The sequence below is a fragment of the Carex rostrata genome, chromosome 8, assembly GCF_964058835.1.
Source record: "Carex rostrata chromosome 8, lpCarRost1.2, whole genome shotgun sequence".
Classification (NCBI taxonomy): Eukaryota; Viridiplantae; Streptophyta; class Magnoliopsida; order Poales; family Cyperaceae; genus Carex; species Carex rostrata.
In genome coordinates, this window is record NC_135925.1 from 8131425 (window position 1) to 8150215 (window position 18791).

Here is an 18791-nt window from a genome sequence, read left to right on the forward strand (position 1 = left end):
ATGTTTCAATATTTTGAGATGGGTTCCTGTCCTTTGCAAATTTGCCACTAAATTTTATATTTTTTAGATTTTTTTTTTACTATTTTTTCAGATAGGTAAAAAATTATTGTTATTTTTTATGCTTCAAAATTCTATGAAAACAGTGATTTACAAATTATTAGAAGTTCGTACATTTTAATATAAAGATTCATGTTAAACAGTTTATATCAATTGTTTGAATTTTGAATTGCAAATATAAACGCAAATTAAAATGGTCTCTTTAGTTTGCGATGCACCATATCCCAAAAATAATGTTTATGCACTGCGTTTCTAATTTAGTGTACCTTGATATTTTGATAAATAATGTTATATACTTCTTTTGCCAAAATATTAAGTAATGTACTTTCAAGTAAGTAGAGGTTCCCCAAAAAGATTATTATGAGGTGCAATCTTTATTTTCCCATACTATTGCTCTCTGTATTATTCTATCTTGAAAAATTACTGTGGGATTCCTCTTGAAACCGCTGTGCACCATAATTACTACCGAACAAACACATAAAAACGAGAATTAAAGAAGCAATTACTCCCTGAAGAAATCAACAGAAAATGTCTGCCTGTCTCCTGTCGTCTAACGGCCTTATAATCATCTTGCATTTCATTCAACAACAAATAAAATAAAATAAAAACCTATGCGCTAGCTTATATTTATTTTTAACAAAAGAAGAAAACTGTGCTTGCATTCCCCATCTATTGTCCTTTTTCCACCGGCCCAATTTCCAGCTACACTTTTGGTTTTGGAGAGATTTTTTGGCATTTTCTTCGAACTTTTGTTTTTTTATAATTTTTTTCTTCGAACTTCTGTTAACCCGTGAAAGAGAGAGAGAGGAGAGACGTCCTTCTCCGTCTTTTGTAATCCCATTAAGTGAGCAAACCAGCCTTTTTGGGTTTTGGCTTTTTTCGTTTGTTGCACTGATTAGATTATTTTTATTTTCTAGATTAAAACTGAAGCAATAAAGGATAGCCGTGAAATTTAGCATCTCTCTTGTCTTCCTCTCTTGATCTCTCTGTCTACATTGTCTACTACACCAGTTAAGGTCTGTACTCGTACTTAGATACACCTCACGACCTTCTTCTTCTTCTTCTTCTTCTTTTTTTTTTTGCTTGTATTGGTGCAGCATTATCAAAATTAATCTTTATTAGGCTTTCATTTCTATTATTTGCGGATGACATTAACGTTTTTATGACTGCATTTTCACGAGATATTGTTACATTTCCACTTAACACAATTCTCTTAAAGCAAAAAATACCTTAATTACTCTTGAGCTATTTTAATTTTCCTAGGATTAACTCTAGAATCCCGGGGTAGAAAGGAGCCCAAATTAAACTATTTTGGCCCCTTTTTTTTCTGAAATCTAGCACATTCTCGTAATTTAAAGCAAAATTTAAAACGAGACAAACGCTTACAACTTGAAGCTATCAACTTTTCTATCTTTTATAGAATGTTAAGAGTTGCTGTTCTTCAGAACAATAAAACACCTACATAAGAGGATACAAAAAAATTGAAAATATAAAGGATTGATGTAAGGATTTTCTGTTTTTATGATTTGTACAACAGATGTTGTGACGGATTGCTACAAATTCAATTTCACAGGAGAGAGCAAAAAGGAAATGGCTACTCAAAACTACCACCTTTATTACCAAATAACCTTCATCTCTACATTTCTTCTCTTGATTCCACATACAACTCAACTTCAATCCTCCCAATCATGGTCTCTGCTCAGAATCCAACACCTACTGAACTACCCCTCTGTTCTCAGCCAATGGCACGAGTACACTGACTTTTGCTATGGAGCTTCTGAAAATGGGTCAGCAAGTGTTGTATGCTATCAAGACAGTGTGACGCAACTCCACATAATAGGTATATGTTTTATCTTGTTGTCAGTTGCAACACAAATAAAGAAAAGAAGAAAAGAAAGGAAATGAGAGGAATGATGAAAGTCACTAAGAGATGTTATTGATCAATGTACAGTTAGATTTTTGTAACCTAATAACGTTTTTAACCTTGTTGTAGCTTAATTTGGTGATTTTGCAAATCAATCTTCTTTTTGCCAATTCCAATTTTTAAGTTCGATTTTGGCATATATTGTCAAGTAATTGTATGTTTACTTGTGACATTAACACTTGATTTAAAAAAATCAGCTATTAAATATCGAATTTTGAAGCCAAATGAACTAGGGTTTAAGAAAACCAATTTCAACTTCATAGCAATTATTTATTTGCCAATTTCAAATTTGATAATCATTCAATGATATTTCACCCCAACATTTTTTTTTCAAAAATAGGCAATGAAGGCACACCTCCCCTTCCTAAAACCTTCTCCATGGATTCCTTTTTCACTACTCTGACGAGACTGCCGGACCTTAAGGTTCTAACTCTGACCTCCCTAGGCTTGTGGGGCCCACTGCCAGCAAAGATATCACGGCTCTCAAACCTAGAGATCATTAACATTTCCTCGAATTACTTCTTTGGTGCAATTCCTCAGGAAATCTCCAGATTAAGCAATCTACAAACCATGATTTTGGATTATAACATGTTTAGTGGGCAAGTACCTGATTGGTTGACTAATTTACCTCTTCTTGCTGTTTTAAGTCTAAGAAATAACACATTGGATGGGAACTTACCTGATTCAATTGGTAGTATTACATCTCTTCGGTCCTTAACACTTTCTTTCAACAATCTATCGGGAGATGTGCCAGATCTAACGAGGTTGAAGAACTTACAGATCTTAGATTTTGAGAATAATTTACTTGGTCCAACTTTTCCAAAATTGGGAAGGAGAATAATCACAGTCGTGCTGAAAGGGAATAAATTTTCAGGAGGTTTGCCACCCGAAGTGGGTACTTTTTACCTTCTAGAACATCTTGACATATCTTCTAACAGGTTCGTGGGTCCGTTTGCTCCATCATTGCTATCTTTACCAGCAATCAAGTACCTCAGCATAAGAGGAAATAGGTTTACTGGTACACTTGGGAGAAACATGTCATGCAATGAGGGGTTGGAATTTGTTGATTTGTCAGAAAATCTTTTGAGTGGGAATGTACCAGCATGTTTGGATCCAAATAACCAACACTCGAAGGCTGTTCTTTATTCGGAAAATTGTTTGGGTGGCACACAAAACAGTGCCGGAAAGCAAAACCCGTTGGTGTTTTGTCAGAACCAGGCACTGGCAGTCGGCATTGTAACACCTCGAAAGGAAGAAAACACAGAGAAGAAGAAGAAGACCGGTGTTGCAGTTGGCATAGTGGGTGCTGTTGCTTTGGGTGTGTTGCTTGGGGCCATTTTGGTCTTTTTTGCACTTAGGAGAAAGAACGTGAGAAAGGCGTCAAAGAGAGCTCCAAGACGATTAGTTGAGCATGCTTCTAGTGCTTTTCCTTCAAAGATGCTAACTGATGCAAGTATGGTATTTTCTTTCTACTCTCATATTTGAAATCTGTGCAAATGTTTACATTTAATAATTAGAGTAAGTCCAGAAAATACTGGTAACATGGTTGTGTTGATCATACATATTGCAACTTATCTTACTCTACCAGAAGTTTTCCAGTAAAAACCTAATTTTAATATCATTTTTTTACCTTCGCTCATTTCCATCAATTGCTTTCATCATTTTTTTTGACATTTTTCTCCCTTATTCAAAGGATATATTTCTCAAACTGCAAAGCTTGGAGCACTAGGTATTCCCTCATACAGATCTTTTTCTTTGGTGGATCTTGAAGCCGCTACAAGCAATTTTGAAAAATCTAGTTTATTGGGAGAAGATTCCTATGGCCAGGTTCAAATTTTTCTTCTATTTTAGATGGATACTTTATATGCATTTTTGTTGACATTATTTTAGTTGGCATCATTTAGATAACATAACCTCGGTAAGCCAGAAATGATGAGAAGAAACAGAAATCATTTGACAATTGTAGTTTGGTACTCAAAAATACCTAAAATATCCTATATGTTTGTAGAATTGTAGAGATTTGTTTTGAGTGTCCACAAACTGGGCTATGACCTAGGGTCTTTTGCAATAGCGCATAAAGGACTGTTTGTTGGATGTTTAAAGTCTTACAGCACCAACACCTATTTTATGCAAAGCTCATGTTGCTTATAACAAAATAGTGTTATTCTTTTGACAGATGTACCGAGGAAGGCTTAGCAGTGGTACCTTGGTTACAATAAGGTGTATAAAGGTTAAAAAGGGTCAAACAACACAAAATTTCAACCACCACATAGAGACAATTTCTAAGCTACGGCACCGTCATTTAGTGAGTGCTTTAGGGCACTGCATTGAGTACAATCTAGAAGACTCTACCGTCACGCAATTATTTCTTGTATTTGAATATGTGCCAAATGGAGACTTAAGAAGCAAAATTTCTCGTAAGTTCATTCATCTTTCTTCTTAAAGAAATTTGTGAAAAGCTCTTCAGTTGGGAACAATTACAGAAAGGAAAAACAGTTGATTGTTCTAGAAGCTACAAAAGCTACTGTTTGTTAGTATTTAAGCCCACTAGGAATAAAATACAACCAAACATTTAACCCTGAACATAACCTAGTTTTATGTGTACAGTACCGGCATAGATAAAAAAAGTGATGGCAGAATACTATTTTACCTCGAGACACCCTCCGACAGAAAAAATGACCCCAAAAGAGCCAAGAAAGAAAAGGCAACTGTAAAAAGTGGTCGATGTGGTACTGGCACAATACCGGCCAGTATATATTATCTCATATTGAGTAGCACATTACCAAATTCAGATTTTTTTTCTCAATGACACTTCTGTAGATGGGGTGGATGGTCAAAAGCTTAGCTGGACACAAAGGATTAGTGCAGCAATTGGTGTGGCAAAGGGAATCCAATTTCTGCATGGAGGCATCATACCTGGCTTATTTGCAAATAACTTGAAAATCACAAATGTTCTATTAGATCAGAATCTAGGATCAAAGATACGCAGCTATAATTTGCCTATGTTGTCTGAGAACACAAAAGCTGAGGTAAAGATAAAGAATAAACGATTTCCGGCACATCACTGAATTTTTTTGAAATATATGTACAATTTCCTGTGCACCACTGGAAAATGAGAAATCTCTAACATAGTGCTCTAAATTTTAGTAAATGTCAATAAACTGATTACCAAGAACCATCAAGTACACAAAATGCCGATTTTTCGTTTTCCTCATTTTAGAATTAAAAGTGAGGAAGGAGGGAGAGTTTGTAAAAAATATTGCAGCAAATTATGGGATAAAATTTAGAAGATATTTGAATATGCTGTAGGAGCAGGATTCATATTTCTTGTTCTGCAGGAATGTATGTGATATTGTGATAATATGCAGGAGCACCCATGAAGTAGCCCCTTCCCTCTAGCCAAAAAAGAGGATAAAAAGAAGAGAGAGAGAGAGAGAAAAAAAAATTACTATAAATAAGTGGATTCAACAATTATTTCTCATGAGTATTGTCATGCAGGTTGGAGCTGAAGGGCTGTCCTTTGGGTTATTAAAGGAATTTTCTGATAGGTATATCTTGTTCTGACTGTATTTTTGATTGTCAATTCAAAATATGCCTAACAATCCTTAAGCACAGGTCAGTACTTGATATGGGAGGTTTAAGCCACCAAGATTATACAATGAAATGATAGTTTACATTGCCTTCCATATGGGAGGTTGCAGGTTCAAAATCTCGCTAAAAGATCCCTTGTAAATATTTAAAATTGAGAGGCTTCACCCCCATCTTCATCTCAAAAAAAGAAAGAAAGAAAAGAGAAATTAGTTTACATTTTAATTCCATGACAATTGAAATCATCATGGAATTCAGTTGTCAAGTTGCTGATCTCATATACAAGTTTGAACAAAACTTATAAATATCTACAAAAAATGCATGGACATTTGACAAAAGAATTAAATTACTAATGGAGTTCTTAACAGGGAGATGCATGGGGATAAGATTGACATATATGATTTTGGCGTAATTTTACTTGAGATTGTCAGTGGAAGACCAATTACATCATATTATGAAGTTCAGATAATGAGAAGCCAGGTAAGTTCTCAAGTTGATTTTAAAACTTTGAATGCAGTATCTATCTCTCGGTTCTTACACAATGTATATGTTTCCCCTAAAACAAGGGTAGAAGTACATAGAGGGAAAGGGGTGCTAAGCACCTCATAAATTGAAACTTTTCAGTTTTTTTCTTTAAAATTTTTTATTTTTACAAAAAATATACTATTAGCGCCCCTCATAAAATGAAATTACATAACACTTATTTATCCAATCTCCATCTCAATTTTCTGGTTCCGCCCATGCCCTAAAAGTAAATTAATTTGAGGTGTGTTTACTTTACTGGTGATTAATTTGGGTTGATTTTAGAAATGTGTTGCACATTCGGAAATGCTTGGAGAACACAGATTGTCATGCATATCAAGCACCACTAACCTTGGACCTCTACATCATGTTAGTTATATCAATCATAGCACACATAAAAAAAAGGATACAATTGTGCCATAGCACAAATGAAAGAAAAGCTAACCTCAAATGAGTCTACATTGATGCAGTGTTGCACATGTGGAATTTGTCCAAGGAAACTAGCAAACACAAGTTTTTGGCATAGCATAGTCCACATAAAAAGTAGTGTGTTTTGGGGATGTGCTGATATTTTTTCTTTTCATACTGTTACTGAATACAGATAAAGTAACATTACTGTCTTCTTGTGTCGCAGCTACAATCAGCCATAGCATCAGACGGGGCTGCTTGCAGGAGGGCTATAGCAGATCCAGAGGCATGCAATATCTGCTCTGACGAATCTCTGAGGACAGTGATGGAGATATGTCTGAGGTGCTTATCAAAGGACCTGACTCAAAGGCCTTCAATCGAAGATGTGCTTTGGAATTTGCAATTTGCAGCCCAAGTGCAAGAAGGGTGGCATGCTGATTCGGGTAGCAGTGAAGATTCCCCTCTTTCGCCTTCTCAGCCCTGCAGAGCCACAAATTAGATGATGTCCTTCCAGAGTAAGAACCACTACGGAGAACATAATGTTGAGCATTTATTTATTTTGAAGTACAAGTAACTCCACCCCAACATTTTGGGATAGTGAAAATAACACCGGTAATATCGAGCATGTACTGTTGTTATTTCATATGTCTTCCCTAATTATACCTTACTCAAATTGGACCTGATTGTTCCCAATGCTCGGTAATACCAGGAGTATCGAAGATACGAGGTTGATACCAAACTGACAAGGTATCATGCATCTTAAGTACGAATCGACGAGTTTAAGAAATATTTAAGACAAAATTATTGTAGTCATATAGGGATTAGAGAAGAAATGAGAGCAGGGGTATCTATTTATAGCAGCAGAGATGGGTAATCTCAGTAAATTTTGTCCATAGTTATCTTATGTCCGAATTTGGAAGTAGAATGCATATAAAGTGGTCAGTGCCAAGGGGCGGAGTTGGTGTTAAACTAAGCTTTAGGGCTGAGCTAATAGTGAGATGAGATCGAACCGAGCTTTGTACCCCAGGTGTTATAGAATTAGGGCTGGACCCTGTCAGGACCAAGATTCAACCAAAGAAATTTGGATGTTCAATTCCAAATTTTACGGGGTACTACATAAAAAACTTTCATTTACTCAGGATGTAATCATAAAAAGACTAGGCCTGTTTGGTCAAGTTGTATATCATGTATTTTCCTTTTCTTTGCAAGTTTTCGCTTCTAGAAGGAAGCAATGTGAAAGAAAAAAATTGGTGGGTGAGTCCGGAACTGAATTTTATCAAACAATAGTTTGCAGGCCTAAAACAAATTCATTAAATTATATAATAGGAACAAATGTCTGTACATTCCACAAATGGCAATGTAACAAACTGCTGATTAGCTTTCTCACAAAACCTTGGGTCTTTGTCCATCCAATCCTCATTATCTTTTTTAAATTTTATATAATGAAACTTGTGTGCTGCTTCTAAAAAGTTGTGTGTGTGTGTGTGTGTGTGAAGGTTGGTGGCTAATAGCCAGCCAACAATTTGTATTAATAGAAAAGTTATTTACAGAAAGAAAATAATGTTCGAGTTAATGAACAATGCTCCTTTTATCAGTAATAGTAATAGAAGAGAAAAATTACTATGATTTTTAATAAAAAATTGTTGTTTCATTGGCAGGTAGCAAGAGCGATCAAGGTCTTCTAGCCTATCAATCATCAACTATATATAGGCCGCCTTTACCTCCAGTATATGAGTCTGTGTAAAATTTTGAGACCCGTTCAATCAAATAATGTAAAGCCTTCAATTGCAGACTTGCAGTATCTTTCGATCGTTAATACTTAATAGGAACAGCTAGTTGCTATGTACAAACCGCGTGGTTTCTTCTGTTGAAAAACATGCGTATATTTTCAGTGTAATTAATGCATCATCATCATTCCATTGGTCCCCCTTTTCCCGTAAGGTTTACATGGTATTGTATAGGGGTGTCAGTGATACCCTTTTATCCGTTTTAACCGATCCGTATCGTATTTGATAGGACGGGTATGGATAAGTGTAATGATTTTTTTTGTTATTTTATCCGTTATTCTATAAGATAATTTTTAAAAATAAAATTATATATATATAAATATATATTTGTATGAAGATAATACATGATACAATATTTTCTTGTTTTGAGAAATATTTTATCGAAAACATAAATTGAGATGTCAATGAAATTTTTTTATCCGTATATCCGATCGTATCGTATTCAAAAAAATTAAAGATTTTTTTTTTATTATCATAATTATGGATATGAAAATGCCTTCAATCGACCGGTATCATACACATTGACACCCCCTAGTATTGTATAGCCAAAAGGTCGGGATTTTGGATTATTTCTCGGCATATCCATCACCCTCTTTGACCTAATTTCAGTTGTAATTTTCCCATACTCTGTATGTTCTTTTGCGCCAAGTAAATTAACGATCATCTAAAAATATTTACACTTTATTTGGATGGGTAGAGGAAGGGAGGAAAGGAAGAGAAATTTTTTTTTTTTTAAATTTCTTATTTTAATTAGTTGACATTTTAATTGGACAGTAATGTTAATGGAGGTGCCTTTTTAACCTTTCATGACTTTCAAAAGTATTCAACGAAAATGAGAAGTATCAGAGAGCGATTGCTTAGAACTTTCCGAAACCAGCCCGAAATTGATGTGCACTATAGAATTCGAGCGCACAATTTTGATACGTCGTTTAAGGATTAATTATGGACATATTCAAGTTTTATATGGTTCAAAAATTACCAATGTGTTTTTTGATAACACATAAACATCAATTTGTGCAAATTTTTAAGGGAACGACTAACGATACCCCCATATCAGTCCCCTAAACGTCCCCCGCACTAAAAGACAAACAACTTTCGACAGGAGACCACTAACTGACTCCAACATCTGATATGAGGGCATTTATACTCTGAGTTAATAGTCAAAACGTATAGTATTCATACCTACGAATGTATAGTATTCATACTTATTATCAAAACCATTCGTCATATGTAAACACAAGCTGGAGGAGACCAGTAACGACCAGGGAGACCGCTGACGTCTTGTGACAGCCTGGATTGGGGACCGCAACCGTCTGAAAACGACATTTGTCAAGATTGGGGACCACTACAGCGAATCTATATATTATTCATATCTAACTAAAGAAGTATTCATATCTAAACAAATGAAGTATTCATACTGACGATTACGAAATATTCATACATGTTTGAAATAATTTATCAAATTCAAAATTCAAAGTTAGACCCTTCTTCTTGAACACCTCTTCTAAGAAATATTCATATCTAACTAATGAAGTATTCATACGTGTTTGAAATAATTTATACAATTCAAAGTCAGACCCTTCTTCTTGAACACCTTCTAAGAAATATTCATATCTAATAACATGAATGCATATCTAACAAACGAAGTATTCATATCTAACAAATGAAATATTCAAACATGTTCGAACTAATTTATACAATTCAAAATTCAAAAGTCAGATCCATCTCTCTCACCTCACATCTTCTAAGAAGTATTCATATCTAACATGAAGTATTCATATCTAACAAATGAAGTATTCATATGTTCCACTGTGACAACCTTCGCTAGGCTTGCATGAACCCCCTCCAATGGTGCACCACGCTCTCCCCGCTGAATCTTTACGGTGCACCACTCTCTCCTCGTCGGATCTCGACGGTGCACCACACTCTTCTCGTCGGATCTCGACGATGCACCACGCTCTCCTCACCGGATCTCGACGGTGCACCACGCCAAGAAAGAAAAGAGGCGGAGGCCGTGAAGGACGTGAAGAGGCGGAGGCCGTGAAGAGCGTGAATATGATTTTGCTTTTTTGTTGATCGGAAGAGAGAGGAGTCAAACACAGTTGACTTTGCATATTAATGACAATAGGTTGTTAGGGGGACTAATAGAGGACTAAAATCTTTACTCAATTTTTAATGCGTCCGAAAAAATATATTACGTATAAATGTACATTAGTACATAGTTAATCCCCTTTCTACCTACTTAAAAAATAGGAAAAAAAATTACAAAAAATGTAAAATTTGATCTATTTTCATATGGAGATCATGTTAAACTGTGCATTTGTAAAAGTATTAAAGTTATGAAACTTCTGAAAACCTGGACATTCGTGCTATTTATTTAAAAAACTGGAAAAACTTCGAATAAAGATAACACATGGGACAGGAAGTTGCATGAATCCGTATCCTCTCAGGTTACCTGAGGTACAATAAAAAAAACAGATAATTCTTTTAACTCCGACACGATCTTAAAGCAGACTCCTATATCTAAATAGGCACCAATTCTTTTGGCCTGTCAGGAATTTAAATCAGAGCCGTTCTTTCTCTACTGCACCCTCAGCTACCAGAGGGGATAAGGACCCAAGTTGCATGCCCTATCAAAGTTCATTTCTCTTTTGGTTGGGGGGTGGGGGTTAAAAAGCACCTGTTCGACTTTCAGAACAATTTATGGCCTCCCTTTCCATCTAAAACTGGACAAGAATCATTTACTGATACATTGAATCAGCAATATAAGTTCAAAACTCCCGACTTATCTGAGAGTAGTCTTAAAGATGGATACAATAAATGTAACAAACCCACAGAAAGAGCTCAGGACCCATATAACTAAAATAGAGCCGCAGTCCAATACAGAAGGGTTATGCAACAGTTCCACTCAACATATTTCTCAAATGAGTTTTTACCCTGATCATGTACATTTACATTCATAATAGTTTTCATGCTCCATGTACCTAAAAGTGAAAGATAAGACACAATAGAACAGCAACAGTAATACTCATGGTCATACAAGAAAACGAGATAAGTCTTACAGAGACATATTCTTGCTTAATTAGGGAACAACAAGTACAACCCAGGAATTGGGTGAAGAGTTCCATTTTTTATGGAATTTATCATTTCTGTTTAATTAATCAGCTGTCCAGCTCTGCTCAACAATCTCACGAACTTTGCGGTTGTACTCACGCTTGTTCTCACTAAAGAGCCTAGCAGCCTCTGAGTTGGCTGGTGAGTTAGGGTTTGGATCACAAAGCAGAGACTACAAAAGAAAAAATAAAAGAAAAAATATAATCAAGCAGGTAAGATTTAAAATTTTGGAAGAAATATCAAGTGAACAGCAAGTAATAGGAGCAGCGAATACAAACTATTTTATTGCATTTGCAAATAACACCCAATATTAAATTTGGTTATTTGCAAATATATCCCACTGTTAAAATCAAACTATAACTTATATTGGCTCGCTACCAAAATTCCTAACCCAAAATAAATTCAGTTAAACATGGCATGATTCTGCATACTGGACAGGCCAAGCATGACATGTAAAGGTAATCCGTCCTAGTTCAACCTACATATCTAGCTGGCCCACCCGCAAGGAATTTTGGAATGTATTCAAAATAAACCCTTGTCTAATTTTCAGTTTTAAGAAGCAAATAGGAAATATTGGCACCCAAAGTGCATGTGTTAAGACAAATAATCATTCTTAGGGATAACAGGCACATTAAATTACTTGAGTGAAAAGCAAAATTGAACGACTGCTATAAACAACCCAAAAGTAAATTCACTAACATTTTGACACGATATAACTTTAGAGATGACAAGGTACAAGAGTTTAGGAGGAAAAACAACTCAACCTTATATTCTATAGTATTTTAATCGAGGGCTGTAGTTTTTCAATTCAAAATCCAACTCCAACTTCACAATTCAACATTAAGGGTTTTCTTATTAACAGGAATTTCTACTCACTTGATTCCTTCATATTTTCATTCCAAGTCAACTAATTGCTGATTCTTATTAACAGACTATAATACAGCAGTGAAAATCATCAAAAGGCAGTCCAGATACAAAATCAAGATAACCTAAAGAATAATAGGTCCAAGGAAAGACAACACCAATTAACTTCTATGTGCCATTACCAAATAGCTTCTTTTATCTTCTATTTACAGGAGATTCACATGCTTGGTTGTGTCATTTCCAAAAAAATTGCTTCTTTTATCTTTTATTTACAGGTGATTCTAACATTTCTCAAAAAGGCTTGTTCTCTGCTTTTTCAAAATTGTCATAACAATAGATGCTTATCATTGACAATTAGAAAAAAGAAACGTATATCTGCAACTCAAGATCTTCCCCAAGTTGGATACCAAAAATATAAAAAATGAGTTACCTGAATAGAAGTGAGTATAGCCGCAACATCGTAAATTGGACTCCATTGATTTTGCAATATATCCAAACATATGCTTCCATCAGCATAGACTACAAATTGAAAACAGATAATTTAATACACAAATAAGTCAATTAGTAAAATGTCAAGAATAAAGCTAAACAAGTACTCTCAAAAGCAAGCTTTCAGAATAGAATACCATTGAGGAAAGTCATATAACTGTACAATAAAATAGTCATATAACTCCACTTAAAATATTGTTAAAAGTGCCAATAAAATAGTCAAAGAAGATTCATTCAATTTATCTGGTGTAACTGTACAGAGAATTTTAATTCATATTTAGTTGGGAAATTCACTTCAAATAACATTTTTTTGTGTTTTTCAAATCTAAACTTGCAACTCTTCTCAAAGAATGAAAACTGAAATGAAAATTGGAATTCATGAACTCAACTGTTTGGGTGAAACATGCGTGAGACAAACCTCACAGTCGGTGGCTTGTTGGGATAATCTTCTGTGAACTGCAGTGTTAATTTAAACGTACCTATACAATAAGGAATACAAAATGAAAAAATGTCTCACTAAATGTCAAATTATGGGTTAATATCATGTGTATCCTGCAAATCTCATTTTAACATTCAAACCCCGTGCAAAATTTTAAAAAAATGCATACCCCTCAACATTATAAAGTAGAAATCATCAACAATATAGATAAAACAATATTATCTATAACTATTCCATCCTAAGTAATTTGGAAACATGCTGAAGCTATTGCCCCATCATTATCATTGTTTCTCTCTAGATAAAAAGAGGAAATCGAGCAACTTTTTAAGAAACCAGATAACATGAAGTACATTTGACATGTCAATTTCTCATTAGGGCATTTCTAGGGGCACGCATGATGTTATTTTCCTCTTTAGAGAGATTTAAAAAGTAAATTTACAGTCATGTCGAAAAAGACCATCTTAATTCATCAGATCATTAGGTTTACTTGGACATTGAAGAACATCTCTTTCATTATTATAATAAAACCTACTTGGAATTCCCAAAAGGTTAAGGAAACCAAATCGAGTTCTAATTTAGAAACTAAGCAAGGGCGCTAGAATGGGACAAAACAAAAACTCAAAAGAATCTCTACTGAAAACAAATGATAAACATTTCAAAGCAGTAAAAAGGGATCTAGTTTAGCTCAGCGTTGAAAATCACAGCACCGAGAAAACGCATCCTGATTTACAGATAAACCTAAAATTCAAGATCTAATCAACAAACAGCTGCGCTGTTATCTTGCTACAAGGAAGGACAGAGAAGATCCACTCACCTCCGTCCCAGGGTGTATCATCAGGACTGTAAACAAATTAAAATTTCACATCAGCACAGAAAAATCAAACGTCAACAAAAAGGAACAATAGAAAAATTACAGCAGAAAACGAAAAGCAAAAACCAGAGAAGGGTCGATTAATTATGATCTTACCCGAATATTACAGCGTTCCATAGCATAATGTTGTTATCGTGCGGCGCGCCGCTGATGCCAGCTGGCGGGTCCTGCTGGAGCCGCTTGAAATCGCGCATGAGACGCTTCCTCGCCGGCGTCGACATAATCGCGTTTGCTCAAAGCAGCTTCTGCTTTTCCCGAATTTTCGTCTGAGATCCTCTCTCTCTGGGTTTGCTATTTTGTGCGACCAATCGCAGAGGAGAGAGAAAAAGGGAGAAATGGGGGCAGTGGACAGTGGTACACAGAAAGAGAGAGCAACAGGCACGACTATGTCGACATGCTCTGTTATTCAACATCACAAAATTTTACAATTTCATGTCGGTCCAGGACTCATCGATTTAGAAATTTAGGTTGTTAACTTGTAAAAATCTGATTGTTATTGAATAACACCTATTGTTATTTACGGATCTGATAATCATCTTCCAATTCGCCCGCTAAATATTCTCCACTCGATTTTTCCTACATGAAATACACATAGTTCGTACTTGTCTATTACCGCCATTTTCTTTAATATCCAACATTAAATAAAAACTAGTAGAAAATGCCCACGTTTTTTCAAAAATAATAAATATGCTCAAGCTGTCTAGAAACTCGACGACTCAATTCTTTTTTGAGCCATTAAAAGACTTGACTGTTGAGAAAAAAATTGGGCTGCCAAGTTTCTTGGCAGCTCAGGCATTATTATGCATATATTTTAAATTTAAACAGAAAGTGACACGTGGTATCGTCTCGATGTTGGCGAGAAGGGAGAAGTCGCAAAAAAAGGAAGTGGTGGTGGCACCATCGGCAAAATTAAGATTCGGGAAAAGAGGGAGCGATATTTTGAACATTATTTATTGAAATTGAGTAGTTGTTATATAAAGTATTGAGAAAAAAAAAGTTTGAGTTATGTTTAAATGTTGAAATTGAGTAGTTTAAATGTGTGATTATATTTTTCTAATTGATATATAAATAAAACATAGTGACTAGTGTAAGTTATGTTTTGTGACGATATTGTGAGGATATTTTATGTTTTTTATGTTTTAGTTTTAATAAATATGATTTATTTTTAATTTTTATCAACTCATTGCATGTAACATAGTCTCACTCTAGAAACTATGCCATCTTAATTTAAAAGGTTAGAGAGTGAGACATGAGAAATTAATATATTGCAAAATATTGCAATTGGTTCGACTACAGAGGCTGTAATTGCAGAGGGAGGGGGGAGGAATCTGGGAGATGGAACGCAGCACCATGGGTCGGAGATCTTTTCTGTAGATTTGGCTTCGAATCTAATCCTTGGACAAGCAGTCTAGCACGGACTGCACGGTGCATCTGTGTACTGTAACTATGAATTTCGGTACATGTATGTGTGTCGGTGTGTATATATTATGAAATCGGTCCTGATTTATTTGCGGTCCCCTCAGTATTGGAAGGGTACAAAACAGAACGGACGGCCCAGAAAATTCCAGTCAGATCAAATTTAATTGGTATCTATAAAATAGATAGTGGGTCCGTTTAATCAGGTTAGAAAAACGATCCGGATTTTCTTATTGCAACTTACGCTGTGCGAAGAGAAATATGGTTCATTAAAGAGAAATAATGGGAGAAAAGGAGAAAGATCAGCAGATCGGATTTGTCCGAGTTCGTTATCTTGCTCCAGAAAAATAAAATCAGAGAGCGAAGGGAGAAAAGATGCTACTGTAACGAGAATAATGCTCTATACAAATCTTTCAACTTTGTACATCCCAAATCGGAGTGTAGATCACTGTAGCGAGGGGAATGGCTATTGCCTCCTTTCTTTCTCTTCCTTTCTGTTCCTTTTTTTTTTTTTTTTTTTGAAAAAGTGGGTTTTTTCCACCGATTTCATTAGAAATCAAATTGTCTTACTATAACCAGTTCCAAAAAACTGGAACTAGCACAGCTACAAAAACGAAAACAAACCAGGACACAAACTGAAAGCAGTATCACAAAGCCTCAGTTGAACCAAATCATAACGTACTGGTACACATAACAAACCAGCCAAAAATCAATCACTAAAAGACCAAACAGATACTAAGCATGCAAAACCAAAACTCCAACAGATAATAAGCAAGCTAAACAACCATCAGCTACCATTAGCTCAATCGCCTAATTGGGATCTCTGACCCAAGCATAGGGGTTATATCTTCTATCAAATCCATCTCGATGGTATCCACCTCGATGGTATCCTCCTCTAATGAAACCACCTCGTCCACTAATGGGAATATGTCCTGACAGGGAATGTCATTAGTATTTAATGACAAAATTAAAGATAGAAGTAATAAAGAATCATCATACAATGTTTTACACCAAAAGGTAGCTAAAGATATAATTTTAGAACCCACCACATGCAAAGATGGAATAGAACCATTTTGAAAACAGATTTTATTTCGCTCAATCCATATACACCATAGTACGGCCCCTCTAACAAGCTCTACTAAAGGCTTGTTCTTGAGAGGGATAACTGCATTAATAAACCAAACATCGTCCATTGTAGAACCATTAAAAATAAAGTTATTATGTGCTGAAATCCATTTTCTCCCTGTGTGAATTTTGTGGCATTAGGTTAAAAGAACATTTTCTCCCTAATGGTTATGTTGCCTTGTAAGATTGTTACCTTACACCGTATTATTCATTAAAAAAATATCGACAACGGAGAATTAACCCATTTTCACAGCTTGCTTAGAATTTTTGTTTCTAAGTATCCGTTCAAATGAAAATATAATTAATACTGGTCGAACTACAGTAATATAATTTTGATAACTATTTTAATTTCAACGACAAAAAAAATTCAACATGGAAACAGAATAAAAGTTTGGGATCAACTAACAGTCCCCTATCTGTCCTCCGTACTAAAAGACAAAAAAATAGTTAAAACGTGCTAACAGAATAAAAGTTTGAGATAGAATTAAAAAAAATTATTTGCGACCCACACTTCCATTTAAAAAACTAACATCTTTTTCTTTAACAAACTACATTAAAAAAAAAAATTATAAGTTACATGACATAATAATGGGTACATTAATACATGGCTATTTGGAAAATAATTAAAAAAAAATACAATACGGGGCGCCCGTCCCTAGGGCACTTCACATAGCATATGGGGCACCCGTCCCTGGGGTGCCTCACTTGGCATGTGGGCCGCCTATAGTGGGGGCGCTCCACTGGGAATTTTGGGCCCCCCGAGCTCAGGCGGTCAGGACAGTTAAAAAAAAAATTATACACAGGGACATTATTAAAATTTCTTTTTTTTTAGGGATATTAATAAAAATGGCCGATCAGACAGACTAATTGAATTATTTAGAATGCTGGTACACTCCCATGTAAAACTCTGATTTTATGCAATTATACAAATTATATAATACAATGTAACGAATCATGTAATCATAAAATCACGAGTTTTCAAGTGATGAGAAAATTGCTAACAATTTTGTTTGTCAACTTAACAACATTACAGCTAACTGAAGCAATATCACTATTCGCTTTAAAACAAGACACCAATTTCAAAAAGAAATATGTTGACAATTATCAATGTTCCAATATTTATCAGTCACAGGTGCATATTTTACCGATCGCACACATACTTTTATGCGTCAGGAGTACAAATTTCACGTAAATTTTAACTTATAAGAGTTCCCACTGCAAAGAAAAAAAAATGTACACAACTCATCTTGATAGAAGTCAATCGTGTTGAAGTATTTAAATACAAGCGTTAACTTTGCACAGGTTTTTTTCTACGCGAGTCCACTTAATTCGGATTCAAAACTCCTCATTTTCTTAAGAAAATGAGCACTCTCTTAGGACCTGTTCGGCAGCCCAATAGAAAATAGGAATGGGTGTGGGAATCAAAAATTTTGAACTGGATTTTACTGTTCACCGTGGGAATAAAAACTTAACTCTGAGCAAAAAAAATTTCCCCACGGTGAACAGTTGTTCACCTAACGGGCCCTTATTCTTCCGTCCAAGCCGTTTAAAATCGATCGCACGGCTTCAATTACATCTGATTCATTTTAGTAGATTATATTGATATAAAAGAAAAAAGTGATTGAAGCTGTGTGATCGATTTTGAACAATTTGGATGGAAGAATAAAATGATGCTCCTTTTCTTAAGAAAATTAGCAGATTTGAAATCACCTAATTGGTTACTTTAATTTTTACAAAAGGCTCACATTAATCCACATTGATACATCTAACTCCTATGTGTGTCAAAATTTGTGTTTATAACGGATATGCAAAATAATGTCAGTGATACAAAATATTTTCATTTTTTTTTCAGCTTCGTCAGTCAAAGGAATTTGTCTCCGAAATATTCCAAAATTTAGTTTAATTTTTTAACAAAATTTTGTATGTATCCTTCTTACAAGAAATGAGTTTAGATAACTTCGGAAAACTATTTCTCAAGATATTAGACTATTAAATTAAACTTTATATAATATATATTTGACTTATAGTCCTTTGAATTTCTCTCAAGTCCCCCTCGTTTATTAAAAAAAAAAAATTAGATGGATTTAAATTCAATAAAAATTTGTCGTATTTTATGTCTACAGAAAATAAAAACAAATATAATAACATTTATAGTTAAACTTTCACTTCACAGCAAATGAGCAAAAT

The 18791-nt window shown here is 34.8% G+C and overlaps 2 protein-coding genes across 6 annotated transcripts; one reads left to right on the forward strand and one right to left on the reverse strand.

Moving 5' to 3' along the window:
- Window positions 1-695: 695 nt before the first annotated feature.
- LOC144557802 (Leucine-rich repeat protein kinase family protein) lies at window positions 696-8349 on the forward strand. Of its 5 annotated transcripts, none has more exons than XM_078306400.1 (10): window positions 696-1073; window positions 1595-1897; window positions 2322-3434; window positions 3675-3808; window positions 4158-4398; window positions 4802-5010; window positions 5480-5529; window positions 5938-6049; window positions 6726-7014; window positions 8158-8349. In XM_078306400.1, the coding sequence occupies exons 2-9, from the start codon at window positions 1648-1650 to the stop codon at window positions 6996-6998; spliced, it is 2382 nt and encodes a 793-aa protein (XP_078162526.1). In that variant the 5' UTR covers window positions 696-1073; window positions 1595-1647; the 3' UTR covers window positions 6999-7014; window positions 8158-8349. The 5 variants fall into 5 exon arrangements, 4 of the variants coding, with proteins under 4 accessions (XP_078162526.1, XP_078162527.1, XP_078162524.1 ...); XM_078306401.1 differs by having other exon boundaries at window positions 889-1073; window positions 1631-1897; XM_078306398.1 differs by lacking the exon at window positions 696-1073 and having other exon boundaries at window positions 1394-1897.
- Window positions 8350-11177: 2828 nt separating this feature from the next.
- LOC144557781 (ubiquitin-conjugating enzyme E2 2) lies at window positions 11178-14467 on the reverse strand. The gene is made up of 5 exons (XM_078306364.1): window positions 14160-14467; window positions 14007-14032; window positions 13143-13232; window positions 12695-12783; window positions 11178-11572 (listed from the first exon to the last, which is right to left on the reverse strand). The coding sequence occupies exons 1-5, from the start codon at window positions 14282-14284 to the stop codon at window positions 11444-11446; spliced, it is 459 nt and encodes a 152-aa protein (XP_078162490.1). The 5' UTR covers window positions 14285-14467; the 3' UTR covers window positions 11178-11443.
- Window positions 14468-18791: the final 4324 nt, after the last annotated feature.

What these genes read in the sequence shown, in the direction of transcription:
- LOC144557802 (XM_078306398.1), top strand. Translation starts at nt 1,579, where the DNA reads ATGATTTGTACAACAGATGTTGTGACGGATTGCTACAAATTCAATTTC. An exon ending in CTGAGAACACAAAAGCTGAG is followed by an intron (nt 5,011 to 5,479) that starts GTAAAGATAAAG and finishes ATTGTCATGCAG; the next exon opens with GTTGGAGCTGAAGGGCTGTC. An exon ending in TTCAGATAATGAGAAGCCAG is followed by an intron (nt 6,050 to 6,725) that starts GTAAGTTCTCAA and finishes CTTGTGTCGCAG; the next exon opens with CTACAATCAGCCATAGCATC.
- LOC144557781 (XM_078306364.1), bottom strand. Translation starts at nt 14,284, where the DNA reads ATGTCGACGCCGGCGAGGAAGCGTCTCATGCGCGATTTCAAGCGGCTC. An exon ending in ACGCATGTTTCACCCAAACA is followed by an intron (nt 12,784 to 13,142) that starts GTTGAGTTCATG and finishes TTCAATTTGTAG; the next exon opens with TCTATGCTGATGGAAGCATA. An exon ending in CTATACTCACTTCTATTCAG is followed by an intron (nt 11,573 to 12,694) that starts GTAACTCATTTT and finishes TTTCTTTTGTAG; the next exon opens with TCTCTGCTTTGTGATCCAAA.